The sequence below is a fragment of the Protopterus annectens genome, chromosome 3.part1 (genome assembly GCF_019279795.1).
Source record: "Protopterus annectens isolate FY-2018-M chromosome 3.part1, PAN1.0, whole genome shotgun sequence".
Classification (NCBI taxonomy): Eukaryota; Metazoa; Chordata; order Ceratodontiformes; family Protopteridae; genus Protopterus; species Protopterus annectens.
This window is the reverse complement of record NC_056732.1, coordinates 818134202-818156233: the sequence shown is the minus strand read 5'-3', so window position 1 is coordinate 818156233 and position 22032 is coordinate 818134202. Positions and strand designations below refer to the sequence as shown.

Genomic DNA, 22032 nt, shown 5'->3' with positions numbered 1-22032 from the left:
TAAAATCATAATCTCAGTTTTTTTAGCAGTGATTGTTAATTTATTTTGTGTTATCTCCGGAGACCAACAAGGATTTATTGGACAATTAGATACCCGGTCTCTTCCACGAGTAATTCTTTCTCCTTTTAACTAAGAAACCACCGTGAAGGTGATTTTTAAGATATAAGATCAGGTGCAGTACAATCCATTAACCTGGTACTGTATTCACAACTGAATTGGAAAGGAAAATGCTGTCCCTTGTCTGAGGATTGAACCCAATACCTCCACATTCAATATGGTTATCAAGTAGTTCCTCCCATAAGAGCAACTGCTTCTCCTTTCAGCTATGAAATCACCACCACGCTGCTTTTGAACATACAAGCTTCCAATACAGAACAAATCAAGGCTCCATATTTAGGAAGGGTATATGCACCCTAATGAACTTGCTTTTGTAAAAAACAAAAGTAAAATGTATATTTTAAACTAAATCATTTAAGGAGCCTTTTATTGTTTGGAATTTTTCAGGTTTATAAGCAATTTCTTTACATTTTTTTGCATTTGGGATAAAGTGCTAAAGGGTACAGTAAAGGAATTGCTTTCCATTCTCTTTTCTTGAGTGAGATGCAATGTACCAAATATCTGTTATGACATTTTTTCAAAAGGAAAATATTGACTGTAGTAAAATCATGCCATTTGCAGCAACAAACTACTGTTTTTCATAAATAATGTTTGTTGATCAATTTGCAGCATTTTGAAATGATTAGGAAGGAGATTGGCAGTTTTATCAAGAAATAGAAACATTTGACTATTAACTTTTCAACTCTTCCTTACAAATTACTATCCAAAACATAAAAATAAACTAGATATAAAACAGTCTTATATAGCCTAGACAATGCTATGAATAATTACCTCATACCCGAAAGACCTCAGTTTCTTTGACCAGCTTGTTTTGCACATATGTAATGAGATATGTGACATTAAAAACTTCTCTTCATCCCAAATACATTTCCAGTGGCATAGAGGGATAAAGCCCTGAGTACAACCCAGATTCAATTAGCAGCTTGGCTGACTGACGGAAAGGCAAGGAGAAGATGGGTGCTGATTATCCTGAGGGGAGGGCAGATGATGTCAGCTGGCCAGTTCTGCTGCTCAGGTGTTGTGCAAGAGACGTCATATTGAGCACTGAAAACAGTGGTCAGCTGTTGCTATCCAGGCTACTGATGGTAGCTCCTACCTTTGCAGGAGAAGGAGTGCACAGGCCCAGGCTTGGTGATGTGGATACTTTGTCTGAGACTGATAAAATGTGGGGAAGATATGTCGTGAAGTTCATACATGGATACCACAGCATGTGTTCTGGGAGTGGTACTTACATTTCAAGTGCCTTGGTGCAAACTTGCTGTTGCTATGAGTAGATTTACTCCACCGCCATACAGTGCTGTATAGGCAATATAGTTGAGCTTTTCTATTGTAATATATATCAAACTTTGGATTAGAAAAAGTCTTAGATGAAAGCGCTCATCCATCTAATAAAACAAATGTAAATCAAAGAGGCGTAACTTATTCCTCTGAAAAAAATGTCTAGTACACAGGGGAAAAAAAAACTAATATATCTCTATTTGTAGCTAAATACTACAGTGTTTGAGCACAAACTTTGCCGAGTTAGTATACTATGTTGTAGGTATGCTATACACCTGCAGTGGTGCAAGCACCCTGATGATACATCATCAGTTTTGCGAGTACCGTCTCTGCAAGTTTCATGCAGCATAACTAAAAATGAACTTCCCCGGAAAAATGAGAACAGTTTGAAGTGGTGGCCTAACCTAAACTGCAACATGTCAGCAAAACAATATAGTATTTCCAAACCACTGTATAATGTATTTAGATGGAGCTGACATTAACAGTAAGGAACAGAGGCAATTCAGAACAGTAATAAAGTTCTCCTGCAGGTATCACAAGGACTGAAGTAGAGATCATTATGATGCACGATCTCCACTGAATTCCCTGAGTAAAACATCATGCAATATTTGTGCAGATAAGGTGAAGGACATTTATGTTATTACAAAGCCATGTCATATTCGGTTCACAATGCAGTAATGCCCCCAGTGAAGTTGCATTATTTTTGTCACGATATGGTGCAATTTTACATCAAAAGGGCATTGTAATACTCGGAGGTGTAACAGTGCAGCATTACTGTGTCACTTTACAAATCAAAAGCACTGATTTGCAGGATGCCAAAAAGGTACCCCGAGGTTACTCACCACTGCAGATCTTGCCAAGACCTGTCATGTTTGTTATTACAGAAGTGCATCAGTATAGTAATACGGTTTCCACTACAAGTATTTTGAGAACTGCAGTAGTACAGCTGATATTTAGATGGCACGCAATATTCCTCTACAATTGTTACCACAATGAATACTGCATGTTATTCCAGGAGTACTGCAGCCTACCCTGTGGGTATGTACTACAGCGGTAACCTGAGTTGGGTGCACATTACTGTGGGATTTACTTGGAATCATGCGGTGTATCGTATATCAATGTTTCATAAGCCATAGCCTGTATATAGATCACTGCTCATACACAATGTTTTCCGGTTTTTGCATTTTATATATTCTGTTCTGAAAATGTAAATTCCAAGTGTGTAATAAAGTTAGTTACACAATAATGTGGATCTCATAATTTGAAAGTTGTAGGTGCAGAATGTATGTATTATGAAGAATATCAGACTGTGTCTTTCCTGACCTCTGATTCAAAGTACTGAGACTTAGCATTTAGAAAACACATAAACTTAACATAGATAATTGTGTGCTCACCCCCCAATAGCAAAACTACAGTTGCACTGCTGCACCCCCTTCCCAAACAATAACGGTCTGAATTTTTTAAACTATACAGAAAGACAGTGTAGTGTTTTCTCTTTATCTTTGCATTAGTTCCCCCTGTGGAATTAAATCCTGTTACCTCCCTCATCCTTAGTGCACAGGCCATCCACTAGCTCACACTGGAAATGTATCTTTACTCTTCAGCATTCAACAACAGCATGATGAAAGTCATTCATTTGTGAATGGAAATTTAAATTCATGACTTTAACTTCACCATTTCTTAAACTACTGATTCCAGATGTTCTACTTATCTGTGGCTCTGCACCTTATGAACTACCAGATATTATCTAACATTCACTAAATAAGCCCCTCACAGAAAAATATAAATGTACCTGTCTGGGCAATAGTCTCCCTAGCACCACATAAGCAGCAATTGAACAATGGTTTACTGTTATTTCACCGAATTAAACAACGGTGAATTGCTACTAATTCGAAACAAAAAAGCGAAATTTACAATGCTAAACACAAAGTCGAACTCCAAAGTGGTGAATGTTTGAATTCGACATAATTAGAACATTCACCACACTTCTGGGAACAGTATAACTGTGACTTGCACAGTAAAAACGTGTTTGGAGGGGGGCAAGCCCCCCCACTACTTAAACATACAAACTCCGGGATCGCACTATAGTGAGGGAAAGGGTATATTTCCTGATCCCCACTATAGTGCAATCTGCATCACAATGTCAAACCTTACAAGAGCGAATGTTGTATTGCATTCACTGTTGTAAGGTTTGACATTGTGGCATTCGTTTTTTCGGCACTTTCACACTGCATACTAAAGCATATAACATTTTAATTATTGTTTAATAAGTACACATCAAAGTTTAAATTGTGAACACTCTTTATATTCCATTCCAAAGACATGCATCTGGAGCTTTTCTCCCCGGGCCTCCGCTGAAAACAGGCTCTGTGGAACCTAGTCGGACTTTCCCGGTCAACAAAATGATAAATAAAATAAATAAATAAAAAATATATGCGTAATACTTTGTCATGAAATTGTTGCTGCCATCCTAGCTTAGGGTATAGCTGAAAAGGGTAATTGACCTAGCCTACTTACTCTTACTCAGTTAAATAAGTGAAATATATAAATAGAGAAATGAATTAATTGTGCAATTCTGCCTGCAAAACCTTTGATACTCCAGACATAGGGCCAGATATAAAAAGATTTGCTCCCAGAATAAATCACTTTCTCTAAGACTTCCTCTCAGAGTGCGTGACTTCCGTTGAGAACAAGTCTTCTGGAATCTGCCACCCCTCCTGGTGTAAGCCTATTTAAACATAGCCCTTACACCAAGGTAAGTCACTTATATTGAGAACAAGCCTTTCGGCATCAGGGTAAACATATACCAGAGTAGGTCTCTTACACCTCTGAGAGTAAGTATTTGGAATCAGGCCCATAGTACTGTAATCCCTTAAATAAATACAACAAAATCTGGTACCAACATATAAATGACTGTCAAAGCTATAATCATTCATTAAACTGCATGCCTTTCTTTATTCCTTGTAACAATAATTGTAAATATTTTAGCTCACACTGGTAACAACCTTTGATATAATATTCCTTCAAATTCAAAGCTTCCATTTGCAACATCCATTAGAAAAAGTGATTGTTGTAAGTGTAAACAAGTTATGCAACATCACTGTTTGTTATGGACCTCTGCAGAACTAGAGCTCAGTATACCATGTTAAGTGAAGTAAACAGAAACATTTCAGAAAAATATTCAGCCTTGCCAAACTTACATTGTGCTTTCTCACACAAAGCTTACAAAATGTTTATTTCTCCAAATAATGATAAAAGTACAATGAATTAAAACTGAAATTCAAACAAAAATATTATTTTAACTGCGGATTATTTTATATTAAAATACACTGTAAAATAAGTAATTTAACTAAATTACTTGACTTATACTCTCTTCATTCATAGGTTTCTTACTCACAGTTCTTTTTTGTATGTGCTCAGTAATTGTTCTTGGTTTTAAGGTTTAATGATTGTCATGCTGTATTGTGTGTGTGTATTCTTTAACAGTGTACAGGTTGTTACTGAAAAGAATCTGCCTGCCAACCAACTCACTAAGTTAACAACTGAAAATAAAAAATAAAATAAATGACACATGCTGGATTGGATGAGGTAGAGATGATATCATATTCACAGGCTTAGAATGCCCTTGCAGGTATTTCGGAGTACAGGTCACCCACCCTGTTTTCACATAAGAGGGAAGCCACAGCAATCAGAAAACTGTAAAATCTAAACAATCGTACTACAAAAAGAAGAAGTAAGTTCCACGAGAAGCACATAAGAAATGAAATAGTACATTAAATAGTTACTAAAATGAAATTAGTTCAGAAGCTGCATTACACTGTCTGAGTGACAAGTACATTACCCTTACTACCCTGATAGAAAAATATATGACATGCCTTTACACATAAGAACAGCTTGATTTCTGAATGCATCTAAAGCTTTACTGTCTTACCATCTTAAAGATTTTGGAAAGGGTGCCCTGACCCTCCCGTTGTGCATCCTTGTGGCTCTTGTGGGGTGACTTGTGTTCTGCTGATCTCACACCTGATCCATGAGCTGGCTTTTGTCCTTCAGCTCCCTAAAGAAGTTTAAAACATCATGTTTGTGTTACTGAATGCATAATAAGCAGATTTATGCTTTTGAAGCAAGAACTACTCAGTTCTTTTTCAATGAGAGCCTGCTGTTTGACCTGTCCTTTGGTCACAAAATAATGACCTGCTGCTATGATTCTTTAAAATTCAAATCCCATTTTGTATTTACATGGCATTTTCAAACTAGTATTTACTCTGGATCCAGTAAGAAGAGCTTTCTTCCTGTCAACAGTTTGTGTTTCAAATGGCAAACATATAAGAAAAAAATATCTCTAACTGTACAGATTTTGACAACATTTTCATTTCTTTTATAGAGTACCTTTTGAAAGTTCTAATTTTACCGCATCAACTCATCCTCCCTTTCCTTTGAGGTGGAAAGGTTTTAATTGTGCAATATAGTCAGAAGGAAGTCTAAAGTCTAGGAATATGTTTAGAAAACAATTAACAAGGGGTTATTCTAGGGCATTCAACACATAACAAGTAACACGTCTGTAAATGGTTATTTTCATATGCCATTTCAACACCTATGCTTTACACAGAAAAATAAGTTTTACTGAGAAATTCCTTAAAACAGACACAAGATATCAGCACATATGCTTCTCTACAGGTGGACAGTAATGGTATAAAAAGAATAAAAATTAAGTTAGACAAAAGTGCAATCCATAAAACCAAACCGCTGTGTGTGTCTTCTGATAGAGATGTAGCAGCAGTAATTTCAAAAAAGCAAATGGTAAAACTATAATTGCAACATAATTATACTCTTCTAACTGTGGCCACCATACAATACCGTTCTGTTCTAAGGCTGCCTTTGAGCTGTGCTGAAAATCAAAACAAACATCTAGGTACTAAAGCTTATACATATAAATGAAAAGGCAGTAAGGAAATACATAGACGGGTAATTAGTACCCAAAGAAGTAGCATCTTCACTTGTCTCATTTCTCCATCAAACATAAATCCTGGACTATAAATAGAAGTATTCCTTCCCTTTTAATCAATACCGTAAAGTAACCCCATATAAGGGTGATTATAAACTAGGAGGTTGGTGTATATATCAAATTGTTTGTTATGTGAAAGTTTTGATATTGGGAAAACTGAAAGGGAGCTGAGACAAAAATGGTATACAAACACGGTTGTAATATGAAAACCAAAAGGTGAGAGAAATGCTTTGTACAAACATGCAATGACTTGTAAACATTTCCACAAATCTGATTTTTTTTTTTTTTTTTTTTTTTTTGTGTAGGAGACCCCCACCCCGAGGGATGTAATTGAGAAACAAAGATTAAATACAAAGAGTTATTTTGCTAGGTTATGTGCAACACATCTGCTGAACTTGGTTTAAATGATACAATTTCATTTAAAGCGACCTTCAGATGTGGGCAGCAAAAGTGTTGATGTAATGTACTGTAAATGTATTTCTGTGGATTGTAAATGATTTATTTTTTATTTTTTGTTTAGAAATATAGTAACATTATTAAAAATGTAGGTGTATTTTTATGGCTCACATGATTGAATCATGAGGTTGGGGTCATTAATAAAATGTACTATGGGTGAAATGCTTTGTATCATTCTGAAGAAGTCTGGCTATGATTAATATGAAAGCACTAAATACAATTGACAGCTCTTGGAACAGCAGTGGCCTGTGTGTTTTTCTTCTTCAGTGATTACTGGTTTACCACATACCCTTTACTCCTCCATTGCTTTTAGTTTTGTAATTCCTTTCCTTTACCTTTGTTAATTACCCCTGTGCTTTTGTTGCATGCACATATACACTTTCATCTGTCTTTGGGTTTGTTGGTTTGGTAGAAGTAGTAGTTTTGGACATCAAAAATCTGTTTTGAACAAAAAGGGTTTGCCATTCCTTTTACCCCCCCAAATCTGCATAGGTTTACATTATGCTGTTATTTTCTTTCTCATGGTGTTGTTTATTCTTATGTGGATACAGTTCTCATTTATAACTTACTCCTCCTCAGCTCTTTTGACACGGCCAGATTTACTTGCTATCCTTTCAGCTGTGGTCACAGAATATTTAGCTGTTCGTTTATGCAGAAAAGCACCTCTTTGACGTTTTGTACCACATTAACTTCCTCCTCAACAGTGCAAGTTGCTGCCACAAGCCAAGTTTACTGCCTCAGTCTAGTTCACACCTTAGCTACCTAGTAAAAGAAAAACTTGATGAAGAGACAAAGGCCTGACATATATGAAGGGAAGTCTATCCTTTTATCTTATTTTTCTTTCACTGTGCGCACATGTGGGAGTGTGTGTGTATGTGTGTGTGTGTGTGTGTGTGTGTGTGTGTGTGTGTGTGTGTGTGTGTGTGTGTGTGTGTGTGTGTGTGCATGCGCGCCTTCTGTAGCTTGGTAACTCTGTTTCTTCTCCCTGATAACACTCTTGTCTTTAAATTAACTATTAAGCATCAATAATAGAGGGCTGGTTGGTGCTACCCTTGTGGGGAAATAATTCCAGTCAAAATTATTTCATTTCCTTTATAGGAAGATTAAGATGTTAACCTAACCTTACCAACACATGACACAGGGTTTGAATCTCACCTTTGGAAGAGAAATCCGCTAGGCTTAAAATGGCCCACAAGGGTAGCTATCCTAGTACTTAACTATAAACCTATAAACTATATCTACCTGTGGCTCAGTGAGTAAATACAAATTACAAAAGGGTCTTTGTTATAATTCTTTTTGCAGTAAAGTGTGCTTTCAGATCCTAAAATATGCACATTTTCATTATATATCTTCAATGGAATTATATTTATTCATTTTAGTAAAGTTGTGTTTGTATTTATGTATGTTGAGCAGATGACAGGTACGTGATGTTCACCAGGAATTCATATATAATCCTGAAATGAACTAGTGGCCAATGCAGACCACGCAGAACAGGAGTAATATGCTGGCAACATGATGTATTATCAGTAATACCCACATTGCAGATGTCTGCACCAGCTGTAAATGGTCAAGCTGAGCTGGAAAGTCCTCGGTAAAGAGAACTACAATGATCCAAACATGAAGAGACCAAGTCATGAACTACTGAAGAAAGATCTGCTTGAAAAAAGAAGTGTTTTATCTTCGATATGTTTTGTAAATGGAAGAATGAAAATTTAACAATGATGACACGTGGTACCATAGACTCAACCTATGATCCATAGCAACACCAGGATTACACACTCTTTTAACAAACTCAAGCTTATTCCCTGGATAAAAAAAAGTAAAATTTGGAAGGGAGGGAAGACAGAAGTCATTTATGGTAACATGATCTGCCATAGCCTCTGTTTTGGAACTGTTTAGTTTCAACCGATTACTGGGCAGCCATAAATGCATATCTTTGAGATACTCGACAAGGAAATACAGACATGATATATCATTCTAAGGAAATGAAAGGTAGATTTGGGTGTCATCTACATAACTATGATGTGCCTATCCTCTCTTCCTGATAAGATCACCCAGTGGTAGCATACAAATTGTGAACAATAATGAGCCTAAAACTGAAACCTGTGGTGCTCCATATAACAAAAGGTGTGCGGATAACAAAGCCACAGGAGGTGATAACATTTAATTTGTATACAATTTCTAGCAATCATCATGCATGCCACACCACCCAACATCTCACCTGCCTTTGTTGAATTACTATTAACATAACTTGCATTACTTTTCCTTATCATCTGTCTCACCTGAACCATTTGTTATACCTTCCCTACTTTCATTTCTTCTCTCTTAGAATGTATTTGACTCTAATAACTGCCTGCACTATAACTGCTATTTAATCTTTCCTTGTATCAGTATTTGACATTTGTTAATAACTCTTTTCCACAACATTATTATTTTACTAGGTTATTTATGCTTATTGAGTTGTAACATGTATCAGTGTATATTTTTGTATGTATCTATTGTTGTTGTTGTTGTGTCTTTCGGCTTTTCCTGGTTAGGGGTCGCCACAGCGGAACACCGGTCCACTAATGATTGGCAGTTGATTTTTACGTGCCGAGTTGCCAGCCCTGACACACAACCTTCAACGAAGGTACGCCCGTTCACGCATGTCTATCTATTGTACTGTGACATATATCTAACTTCTTTTTCAAACTTTTGTCTGGGTCTCATCTGAAAAGGGTCTTTAGGCCCGTGTACATACTGAGTTAGCAAATGTATAAATAAATAAATAAATAAATAGAAACAAAAACAGATAGGCCTGGCATGCTAAAATCCCTGAAGTGCCGAACTTGATTTAATGACTAAACAGTAATAACAACAACAGCAGCAACAACATAATTAAGAATTTATAAAATTTAGCAGCACTGTTTTTGAGAGGAACCAAGGCTGATTCTTTTTCTGCCCTATTTAAAAATACCCATGGAGTCCAGTGTAATGCTGCAAAATATATTAAATATAAAGTTACTTACACTTAATGAAATAATTGCAATATTGAAGAATACTGGAATATAGTTCAGCATTTGCTAGACAAAAACTTGTTAATTCTTTCATCTAACCATTACTTATGTATGGTGCACAATATCCATCAACAACTGTAAACCTAATATTTTTTTCTTTTCTTTACTTTGTTTATTGGTCAAGTGGCCTCCCAAAGACATGTGTGAATGGGTGTGCCTTCGCTGAAGGTTAGGTGTCGGGCTTGCAACTCGGCACCATAAAAAAATCTACTGCCAATCATCAGCAGACTGGAGTTCCAGTGTGGTGACCCCTAACCGGGAAAAGCCGAAAAGACAAACAACAACTTTGTTTATTTTAGTGTTTAGGGATATTCAACTGGACTATGTGGATTTTATTACAAACTTAAGCAGAATATCTCCAACTCAAGTTCTAGTGTGAAAGTTGTAATGACTGAAATGAAACATGTCCCCCAAATTACATGACAAAAGAGTATGTTAGGGGTTCTAAACAATGTTTTACACTATTTTATCATGGCAGGAAAAATAACCTCATTCTCTTTCCCTAAATTAAAGAGATTAATTCAGTTTATAGTAAAATAAAATGTGCATTTTGACATGTCCTAAATAATTGCATTCTTTTGAAAGCTACTATTTCTTTGATCTAAAATATTCAAAAGGTATGAGAACTCTGCAATGGCTTTGATATCATTGCTAGAATTCAGTTCTGGTAAAATGCCAGCTTACTTAAAAATGTATGAATTATTCACATGCATAAATTGATTCAGTCTAAGAAATGTGCACAGCAATCTCTTTTAATCTTTCATGCTTAAAATATTCTGCTGAATTTCAAAATGTGAACCATTTTAGTTCATGTTTGTTTAATGAAAAGTCAATTGTAAGATAAACATATAAAGATTATTAGATTACAATGTGGTTTAATAAAAAAACTAATGCAATAGAAGGTTTTGCATTTATGCCAGAGTACATTTTACAGCAAAATAGCATGTAACTGGTTTCCTGTATATGTTGCATCTTTACATGTAAGACTTCTGTGGAAAAGATCTTTGTTTAAAGGTGCTACATTTTCAGTCTTAATAAAATTAATGTAATCAATAATAAAAAGGAATAATTGCTTAGTGGACTGATTCCTTTACCATCTCATTTTATTTTTTGTGTTGGTACTGATCTGTCATCATGTCTAATGAAAATCGATAGTAATTGTAAAAAACTTCAAACTGCCTGCTCTTGCCCTTTATGGTTTATCTCTTTTTCTCTCAATTTTACCTGACTTTTTTATATTTTCCTAGAGATACACAAAATGTTTTTTATTTCATAGCCTTGAATCCCTATGCTAACTGGACCATGTCTTGTGTTTTGTTTGTCATTAAAGACCCCAGTCATTTACAGTTTGGTGGTGTCTTCCTTTTCTTGATTCATCTGTGTTTTCTTGCATCTTAATAAAATGTATGCATACTCATTTTCACTGTTTCAATTATATGCACTTTTAGTACTGACTCAGTCAGGTCATCTTTACTGATAAAAAAATAATTGACCATTATGATTTCAACATCTTTTGTTTTCTGTGATTCATTCTCTGTCCTAATCTTAACAGGTGTTTTCTCAGTCATCTTCTCCCCTTTTTCTTAAATTTGCTGTTATGAATTTTAACTCACTGGTGCTTGTCTTCTTCTATCATCTATTTTTTGGGACATCATCATAAGCTCACTCACCAGTTTCTGCCCTAATATCAGAACTCTGCTCTCTGTTTACAGGAACTGCACGCAGAAGCCCTTCCCTCCATATTAAAATGGCTAACCTCCTGCAGTAGGAAACATCTAGAAGACAGATACCATATGTTTTTGTTTTTTTTTCCACAGAAATAAATGTTGACAGTGTTTCATAACTAACTCATAAAACGACAATGCTATCAGCTGTTACTACCCTGTCAAGATGAACTCGCTTAGCAGCATTTTTAATCTAACAGGAGAAACCCCATTTTCACTCCTCTCTCAAACATGCTCCTTTTGATAATCAATCCATTTGTTTCCTGTGATTGTGAATCCCTAAAGTTTGCTGTCTGTCAAGATAGACTGAAATAATTAAAGGAGATAATACCTATGCAAGAATATCTAAAAAATGTGTCAAAAAGGAGTGGATTTTTAATTTTAGACACTTATAGAAGATCAAATGGTTCCAATGAGTCCTTGATCTTGACTATTGGTAACTGAGCGTGGAATGTTCTACTAGTACCCCAAAATAAATTACCAGGTTATTTCAAAGCTGAAATGGATAGAAAAGCACTTTGATCACTCTATCAGCTGAAGTGTTTAAAGAAACCCCATTTTTGACAGCAAGAATCAAAATGTTTAAAAAAGTGAATTACAAGAAGAGTGCATACAGGTAATCATATTATATGTAAAACAGACAGGGAGTTGATCTTATTAAAAAACATATTTAAAAAAAACAGATTGTGTGATATTTTTTCTCACTCCTTGAAGAAATTTCACCAATTAATTAAAGTGGAGTCAAGGTCATTATCGTAGGCACTACCAAAGAACAAAATGTTTGATGTTTCTGGGGAACAAGCTTGTTTTCCTCCTTGATATATTGCTCCCTGACGCAATAGAAGAAGCTGACAATTTCCAGAGACTAACACAAACTAGCAGTACTAGATGTAAACTGTAAATGTACTCTTCCTAGTAAGGAACCAGAGTATTGTAGAGGAAGAAGGTTTTCTGTACTCTTTGATTGAAAGAGGTAAAAAATGAGTGGACTATAATGCAGAGGAAGGTTTCACTGATAACTCTTCTGCATGTAGTGTGCTGGGATCTAAATAAGTTATATTTATGTGTCACTACTTAGTTTTACAGGCATTGCAAAATGAATATTCATGTTGTGCAAAGAAAGGCAGAGTTTCCACTCAAAGTAAAAAGAAATTTAAGAGTTTTAATACGAACTTTTGTAGGAATATTTGCAGTATATGAAATTTTAGATTAAATGTGATTTCATTAAATAAACTGTGTATTGAATTTCTCTTAGATTAAATCTATAAACTCAAAACAGGCATTGACCAAAATAAAGGGCTGGATCTAAGATCCCAGAGCTTTGATACTGAAATCTTTCCATAGAACCTCTCTGCTTCCCAGTTTAAATTAAGAAATAAGTAAGAATTAAACATAACCTTTCCTATTAAACCCATTACAATTTTTAAACAATGCTTCCGTGATTTTGGAATCAGAGTTCTTCTAATGACTTACAGTGCTGTAAAACTTGTTAGTAATATTCAACACAAAGTAATACTGCCCACCTCTGTCCATCTATTTCTCTACCAGGGAATATAGACAGAGAAACCATTCTGAGATGCTCTATTCCACCCTTTCCCCTGACAGATGACAGTAGGGTCTACATTATCATTATCAACCAGATGCTTTCATTTGGTGCCTAGGTCACCAAGCCATCCTGAATCATCTGGATTATAATTAGGCTTCATCCCTCTATGGTTATGAACCAGAACATTCTTAACATTTAATGCAATGCACTATGTGTGGACTTTTCCTGCTTGCACCATACAGTACCCATCAGTTAACAGATCCTTCATCCCTGACTGAACTCCCTTTCAGTCTAGGGCAAACTACCTTTTGGTCTTTACCACATATAAGATTATCTGTAACTCAGTCCCACCCCCACCCTCAGTCCCACCCCATCATCAGTCCCACTCCATCCATCCACTCCATGAATCCGTATGATTATTTGTTACATCTAACTCTCTAATAGCACTGTGACAGACAGCCTGCAAACTTCATCTGATAGAGAGAAGAGGACCTTCCCATCTCTGACCTCCCACCTACCTTTCTTCACCTTCTCCTCCTCCTCTCCACTGGTCTTGCCATTGTTGTGTGCTGTAAGTCTCCAGCCAGTTTTCACCACTTTAATGTAGCACCCAAACAATCTCCATTCTGTTTTACCATGTAGGCATATATTATTCGCTATGCTTTGCTCTCCAGTGCCTAAAGTTTTCTCTTAAGTTTTCATATTGTGTGTTGTCATGCTAATTAAAGTATGAAACAAACATATCAGTAAATAAATACAGAACTCAGTCACCAACATTATGCCACAGATTTGTGTTTTCATATTACTTCACTTAAAGTCCCCAAAATTTACTACCAGTACAATTAAGACTGATTTGTACATATAGCTAAAATGAAGAGTAGCCTGCTGCCATATTGTCAGGCTTTTTCTGCTTTGATATACTTCAAATGTAGAAATAAATTAAACGCACTTCACTCTATTTTAACCTAAACACCTGAAAACACTACTTGCTAAAAGCTTAAAGACTTGTTGGTGCTATAACAACAGTTATCCATACTGATAATGCCACCCATGTGACCACATGCAAACCAGAAAGTTATTCACCCTGTAATGTTTCCTATTAATGACTTGTATTGTTTTCATTTCCAGAGTGCTACTAGCAAAGACAAAAAAAGGTACTTTCCTATATATCTGCTATATTCTATATTTGCTTCCAGGTCCCTAGCTTGTCAGGAAAATGGATTTGATTTATGTAGTTTGATACCAAAACGATAAAACCTCAAAACAGTTTGTAACACTGGAATCTAAAACAGACAATGCTACCAGTGTGCATCTCAGAAGTAACATAATTTATTATCTGTTTTGTATTTCAAGTGAAATTGCAAATAATAATTATCATGTAGTTATTTGGAATGGTTAATAGATGGCACCACTGGAAAGTGTCATTGTTTACTTCTCTGCAGAAAATATTCAACACCAGCAACACTGCTACTGCCTTTCTCACTGTAACCACCATTCCACAAATGTTGGTTCTGCATTGAACTTACACCTGTGACTTACAGTCTAAGTAAATATAGATATAATTTTGTGTCAGGCAGCAATTTCCTTCTTTTGTGACTATAAAACATACATCTACATGGCGAAATCTGTGTTTTACTTGTAATATGTAGCAGTCTGTCTCCTGGCAGATCAAGTGACTGTCGCAGCTGATGCTAGATATACAGATGAGCTTCTAACAGAGATTAACTCTCTTAACATCTTACCATTGTTAGAGTCAGCATACAGTAATTAAAAGGTCACACATTTAACCATTGTCCTAGGAAAATATGCTTGCTTGTATATTCTTTGACAATTAAAATGTAGATTAAACCAACATAAAAAGTAGTTAATGTAAGCTGACTATAGTAGTGAGTAAAGACATAAGGAAAAAAAACATACACAGACAAGAGCATTCAAGGACAGACACTTACCATTTGCCATTATTCATACTGTGAGCCATGAGAAAATGAATTAATACACTTGGCTCCACTCAAAGTGCTTCGAACAAGTCATTTGGCAGTGGCGGCCTTATTTCCAAACAAACTGAATGGCTTGAATGTGTGTAAGTCGGAAATGCCCATGTGAGCAGTAAGGAATTCATGCTAGTGTCTGTTTCATGCAAATTATGTTTTGTATGGAGCGGTTAAAGAAATCAGAAAAAAATGCTGATGGTGGGTTTATATGTCAACAACTTTAAAGAAAATGGTGAATGTGTTTTGATGTGGCTAACAAAAGATGGCTGTGAATGGACGTGCATTTGTCACCTACCCAGCTAAATCTGGCGAGGGACAGTCCTCTCCCCTAAATATACAAGAGACAGAGACATAGCCATGATGATCACAGGAAGAGGTACACAAATATTAGCATGACTGACTGACAATGGCATACAAGATGCAGTGGAACACATTTATGCTCAAAACTGCTGTTTGACAAAAAAAATTATGTTTCATCTAGCATGACTTGAGAGAAAGCAGAGACATCAAGATTTTATAAATCAAACTAACTTAGCACAGTTTTTAAACTGTTGAAAAATGAAAATTATTGCAAAAGTCAGGAATTTAGCAATAAAATGGAACACTACCTACAGAGATTCTGTTGGAATAACTTTGGTGGCACTCAGAAAACGGGAGAGCACAATAAGACAAAGACATCAATGCATTATGACTGAAAGCATTGCCACTGAATGCATTACCACTGTGGATGTGTTAACTGGTACTTTGTGGCAAGCCATGGAGCAGTAGAAAAGCAGACAACATCAAAAACCACACAACTATAATCTAGAGACATAGTATATACAGGTTAGGATTTCAGAAAAAAATGGCCTACCTTGGGTGGTGGAGGTGGTGATTTGGTCACCTGCAAATAAAATGAGACAGAGTATAGTAATTACACCACTCCAAATACATCTGTTATCATCATAACATATTATGTTTGCTGTTAATATCACTGCACTTAATACTCTGCAGTATGAGGTAACTCTATACTCACAGAAAATAGTTACCATTTTTACCTTTTAGCACCTGTTCACTCTAACGGCTGTTGCATAATTTGCTTTCAGAATTGAGCTACACAAATAATAAGAAACATTAATTTATTTAATTAAATAATAACTTTTCAGTTTACTGGGTAATAGAACAAGAAGTTAGAGGTTGAGCTGGAAGTGGCATAAGTTACATGAGGGAAGCACCTAAAAAAAGGTATTGAAAAGACAGCTGTCAGGAAGGTTACTTTTAAAACGAGGGAGAAAAGCACATAGTTCATCTTGATTGCCTGAAGGGGTAGAAGAGCTTCTAAGGGTAAAATAAGTACAAGTTCGGAAAAAAAAAGCAGGGCCATAAACCAAAAGGGAGTACATAAAAATGATGAAAAGAGTTTTAAATTGGGATTAAAGGTTGTAAATGTAGTGAAGCACAAATTAGGGAAAAAAAACTTGCCTGCAGTACATTACAGAGAAGAAATAAGAAAAACCAATGAGGTCATTATAGAGATGAAAAAAGAAAACTAAAGATGTTGCTAGACAAAAAAGTGAAGTGCACAACTTGCAGAAGATCAGAAATGACTGCTGTGGTAATTAGTTAGTTTTGTATTCATTTTTGATAAATTAGCAATACCAGAATGACTACTGAAGTCAAAAATACAACAGAGAGGTGAGAAAGAACTAGAGGCCTGAAAAGTGGAATAAAAAAAAAACAGTTCTCAAAGGCAGACAAAGGTGTAAACTTTATAAACTGTAATTAGGAGTGTCAAAGCAAGCCAAGCTGACTCTGACAGCACTTCCATGTTACACGTGGGAGGATGTGAAGGAATGGATAGTATGTAGATGCTGCTACTTTATGCAATACCCACACACACACACACACACACACACACACACACACACACACACATATCCCCCCTCCATCCCTCTTACCTGTATAATCAACACCAATAGTTCTTCTCAATGAAACTGTAATTTTCCAAGCAGTGTATGCATTTTTGTACTCAGGTAAATTCACTAAATGTTCTGTCACAAAGATTAACTACTATCCATACTTTTTTAGCTGAGCAGAGAAAGGAATCTGGCAATTCTTATCTGCCATCGCAACTTCGCATTCTTTACTTGTAAATAATTTTCTGGAAGCAATATGACTGCTGTAATAGACCATTTTCAACCACAACCAACACTAGCAACTTTATGCTAAGTCAGCTCAGGCTTAGGGAGTAGCAGAGAGAAGATATACAGAATACAGAAATTAGAGGAATAGTATATATTTGTAGTTGGTAACTGAGCACCACAAGAAAAGTGCAAGGATTGTTTACGTGCTTTTTTCTTTTTGCTTCAAGATATCAGTCCTTGCTTGTGAATGACATAGTCATTCCGTGCAAAGAAGTAAAACTGGTCCAATATGTTTATGGCTCTACAATCCCTCTTGCACATTATATAATCACAATGTAAAACACAGTGGGATATGATGTTGGGGAAAGAAATAAACAATAGGGCATACAATCATACCTATACCATTCTTTTCATAAAACTGCATATAAAGTTGAAAGGCTAGGAAATTAGCTACGTAATTATATTTTGCAATTGCTTTTAGTTTCAGATATACATCAGACATACATCACTGATGTTAGTTTGGACAAAACCATGTAAACGTAAATGATCTAGTGCTAAGTATTGCAAACTTATAAACAAGATGTGCTACTTGTAATTTTTCTATAGAACCTGTACTGCTTGGGCTACTTCTGTTAGCATCTTATGTTATGTCATTATGTTTAAAGCACCAGCCTTGTGAGTCTTCAAGCAGGTGAGCTTTTAATTTTTTATGAAATTTTGAACAGTTGTTAAGATTTCGAATAGAGAATGAGTGTGTGTGTGTGTGTGTGTGTGTGTGTGTGTGTGTGTGTGTGTGTGTGTGTGTGTGTGTGTGTGTGTGTGTGTGTGTGTATTCGGGAGGGGAGTGATTCCCAGAGCTTTAGTCTTTGTGCTGCAAAACAATAATATTGGGGTCCTATTATATAATTGAAGATGCAATCCTTCAAATGCATCTTGATTAAACTTGAAAGCACGAAACAGCAAAACAGCGAAAGGCATATAAGAGATTTCTTTCCCTGGGAAGGAAATCGCTTGGCCACCTCCGTTAATTTGCCGTTTTCTTCACTGAAATGCGATCTCGGAGTTGGTATATTTAAGTAGGGTGTGTGTGAGGGCACAGCCCCCCACATCGGAGGGTGTGGGGGGGGTGAAGCCCCCCACTTTATGCAATGTTTTGAAGTTTTTATTTTTACTTATTTATTTATTTTTTGTGGAACAGCAATTTTTTTTCCCTGTGAAAAAAATTGCTGTTCCAAGTGTTTGGGATTGTAAGCTTTCGCTTACATTTTTATTTTATTTTATTTTATTTATTTTACATTTGTTGACCGGGATAGTCCGACTGGATGCATGTCCATTTTCAGCAGAGGCCCGGGGAGAAAAACTCAAAGGGTAAGCAGATACAGCATTACATAATACCAGCATTACATATTACAAACAGACTATTTACAGGGATTACATAAGTAAGCAAGTTAAACAAGTTCCACAGGTTACAGTTAATCCTGAGCACAAGTCAGGATTAAATTAAATTACATGGTAAACTGGTTAACAGATTTTTACACATTCTAGAGAGAGTTAGCCAGGCTTGATACATTGACATAGCCAGTTAAGTGACAAATGTTGTTTGAGTCTAGTTTTAAATTGACCTAAGGTGGAAAGTAAGGTAATATCAGCTGGAAGAGAGTTCCAGGATCTACTTACAGAGTTTGCAAAGAGAGAATCACCGGCTGTGTTATTAATTTTGCTAGTCTGAATTAGTAGTTTGTTAGAGGATCGAAGTGGTCTAGGATTGTTATAGGGGGTGATAATATTTTTAAGTGCAGGAGTATTGTCCGGATTATAGAGGATTTTATAGGCCATAATCAGTTGGTTATACTGGATTAGGCTGGGTAGTTCAAGCCACCCAAGCTGATTTAGATTGATGCAATGATGTGTCCTAAAAGGCAGCCCAGTGGCAAACCTGAGTTTGTTAAGTACAGTTTTGTTTAAATTCGAGAGTAGAGGGGATGCATACAGAAGGGTTGAAAGAAGGTGAGAGCGACCTATGGCAATTTTAGCTGGAGGGGTTAGGAAGGCTTTTATTCTGTAAAGTGACCCTACTTTTTTATTGATGGTTTTGATAGCTTGGTTAACATGTAGGTCAAATTTTAGATTATTGTCTATGATGACACCTAATAGTTTTGTAGATGGGTCAGGGGAGATTATTGTGCCATCATTTGATTTTATGGTAAAGGTGAAAGCGGTAGACCTACGTGTTGGTGAAAATAACAGCATTTTAGTTTTTTTTGGATTTAGGATCAGATGATGTTCAGAAAGCCAGTTTTCTACTGTATTAAAGGTGGTCTGGGTAGCTGACCATAACTATACTGGAGATGTGGCTGAGCAAATCAGTGTAGAGTCATCAGCATATTGGATACAGCTGACTTTTGGGATGACAGTATAAAGGTCGTTAATGAAGATGGAGAACAGCAAGGGCCCTAGTATAGAGCCTTGTGGTACTCCAAGGGTGTTAGGTAGAAGGTTAGAGAGTTTGTTCTGCCAGAGGACAGCCTGCTGTCGACCATCCAGGTAGGACTTGAAATGATTGGAGGGCTCCAGTATCTAAACAGAATGTTTGCAGTGTGTGGATTAAAGGTTGGTGATCAACCATATTGAATGCCTTGGAAAGATCCAAAAAGAGGGCTGAGGATATATAATTATTGTTGCGATTATGGTTTATGGTGTTAGTAAAGGCTAGGAGGGCTGAAGTAGTGCTGTGATGAGGATGGGAAGCCATGCTGAGTGTCTGCCATAAGGCGATTCTGGATTAGGTGGTGCATGAGTTGTTCATGAATACATTTTTCCATAATCTTTGCAAGTGGAGAGAGTATAGCTATTGGCCTATAATTGGAGAATTCAGTAGAGCTGTCTCCTTTGTGAAGTGGGATTACATAGGATATTTTCCAGATGGTGGGAATTTTAGCTTCTACTATGGTTCGATTGATTAGTATTGAGACAGGGTAAGCAATAGCATCAGCTGATTTTTGTAGGTACTCGGCAGGGAGTTGATCAGCAGAAAGTGTAGTGGGTTTTAATTTTTTGATCAAGGTACGGATAAGTGAAGTGGCGACTGGTTGGAAGCTGAACGCGAGTAGGTTTCTAGGGGTGCTACTTTCAGGACCAGGGGAGCTAGGAGTTTGTTGGCTAGCTAGGGCTTGAATTGTCTCAGTAAAGAATTGGTTAAAACTATCAGAAACATCTTCAGGGGTTTTATCAATAGTAGCAGCAGGGATTGGGGTTGAAGTTTGTCCACGATGTAGTAGATTATTTAAACCTGCTCAAAACTTCTGAGGGTTATTTTGATTTACTGTCTGTAAATTACAGTAGTATTGTTTTTTGTCTTGTAAAATTGATTTTTTGGTTTCATTCCTGGATTGCCTGTATTTAATGCATTCTTAAGGGTCTTTAGAAGAACGCCATAAAGCCCATGCTTTGTTTATAAGGGTAATTTTGAGTTTAGACTCTATAGAAAGCCATGGTGCAGTTTTTGCCTTGGTTCTCTTTGAACGAACAGGTGCATGCAAATCAAGGATCTCAAGGAATTTGTTGTTAAAGTATGCTACTGCTTCCTCTAAGGGGAGGTGTTTTAGAATAGACCAATTACATGAGTTTAGTTCTTGTTGGAATTTGGCAGGGTCAAAGTTTTTATTGTTTCTAACCTTTCTGAGTAAGGGTTGTTGGGAATTAATGGTTTTGTGCTTAATTACATTTGTGAGAAGGTGATCGCTTAGGCCTTTAAGGAGGGTACCAGAGGTGTACAGTTGGGGGTGACTGTTTATGAGTACCCAGTCAAGTATACTTTCTTTTTGGTTGGGTTTACCTATCCTGGTAGAGGTGGATATGATTTGTGTAAATGCATGCAGGTTAATATGGGTGGTTGGGGATTCTGAGGAACAGGTGCCCCAGTCTATGTTAAAGTCTCCAAGTAGTAGGGTTTCTTGGGGGTAGTGACATGATAGCCAGTGCAGGATATCTTCAAATGTAGATATATTGTTACCTGGGGGAATGTACATACAGATGATATTAATACATTTATTTTTATTAAGTTGCAATTTGGTGGCAAGAATCTTTGAGTTATTAATCTGAGGAGGTTGTATTACATTTATGGTGACATTCAACTCAGATTTAGAGTACAGCTACCCCACCCCCCCTTCCTCGAAGCATGATCCAGCCTGTGTATGTTGTACCCAGGTGGTAACACTTCATTGTCTTTAGTGTTATGTTTTAACCAGGTTTCAGATAAACAGAGAATCTCAGGGGAGTGGACATCCAGAAGTGCATGCAATTCATGTACCTTGTTATTAATGTTTCTAATATTGAGATGACAGACTTGGAGAGAGTTAGTTGGCCTATTAATTGTAGGTTTGTAGCTTAGATTGCATTTAGACGGGGTATGTGTATCTGAAGTGAGTGGGCCAGGGTTGGGGTGAATATCACCACCAAGTATTAGGTTGAGTCTATACTTGGTGATGAACTTCAGGAATTTGTTTATTAATTTGTGGTAGTGTTTGGATCTAGAGCTAATGTGCCTGGGGTTGAGAAGTTGATAGACTGAACAAGATGTTGGATAGGATCTGGTACTGTAAGTATGGTTGAAGGTGGAGGGATTTACAGCTGGGGTGATAGTATGGCCTTTTGGGACCTGAAATCCCGTGAGAAATTGGTTTTCATACAAGGTAAGGAGGTATGGTGTGAACAAGAGGGGTAGTAAAGAGGAGTAT

The 22032-nt window shown here is 36.5% G+C and overlaps 1 protein-coding gene across 2 annotated transcripts in view; it reads right to left on the bottom strand.

The window, feature by feature from the left end:
* Nucleotides 1-22032, bottom strand: part of LOC122798288 (myelin basic protein) — an 809205-nt gene that overhangs the window by 42557 nt on the left and 744616 nt on the right. The window contains exons 5-7 of one of the 2 annotated variants that reach the window (XM_044067101.1): nucleotides 16027-16056; nucleotides 15469-15501; nucleotides 5327-5452 (exon numbers count right to left, since the gene is read on the bottom strand). In XM_044067101.1, coding sequence (XP_043923036.1) covers nucleotides 5327-5452; nucleotides 15469-15501; nucleotides 16027-16056 — 189 coding nt within the window. The remainder of the gene's footprint in view (nucleotides 1-5326; nucleotides 5453-15468; nucleotides 15502-16026; nucleotides 16057-22032) is intronic. The other variant, XM_044067102.1, reaches the window with a different exon arrangement.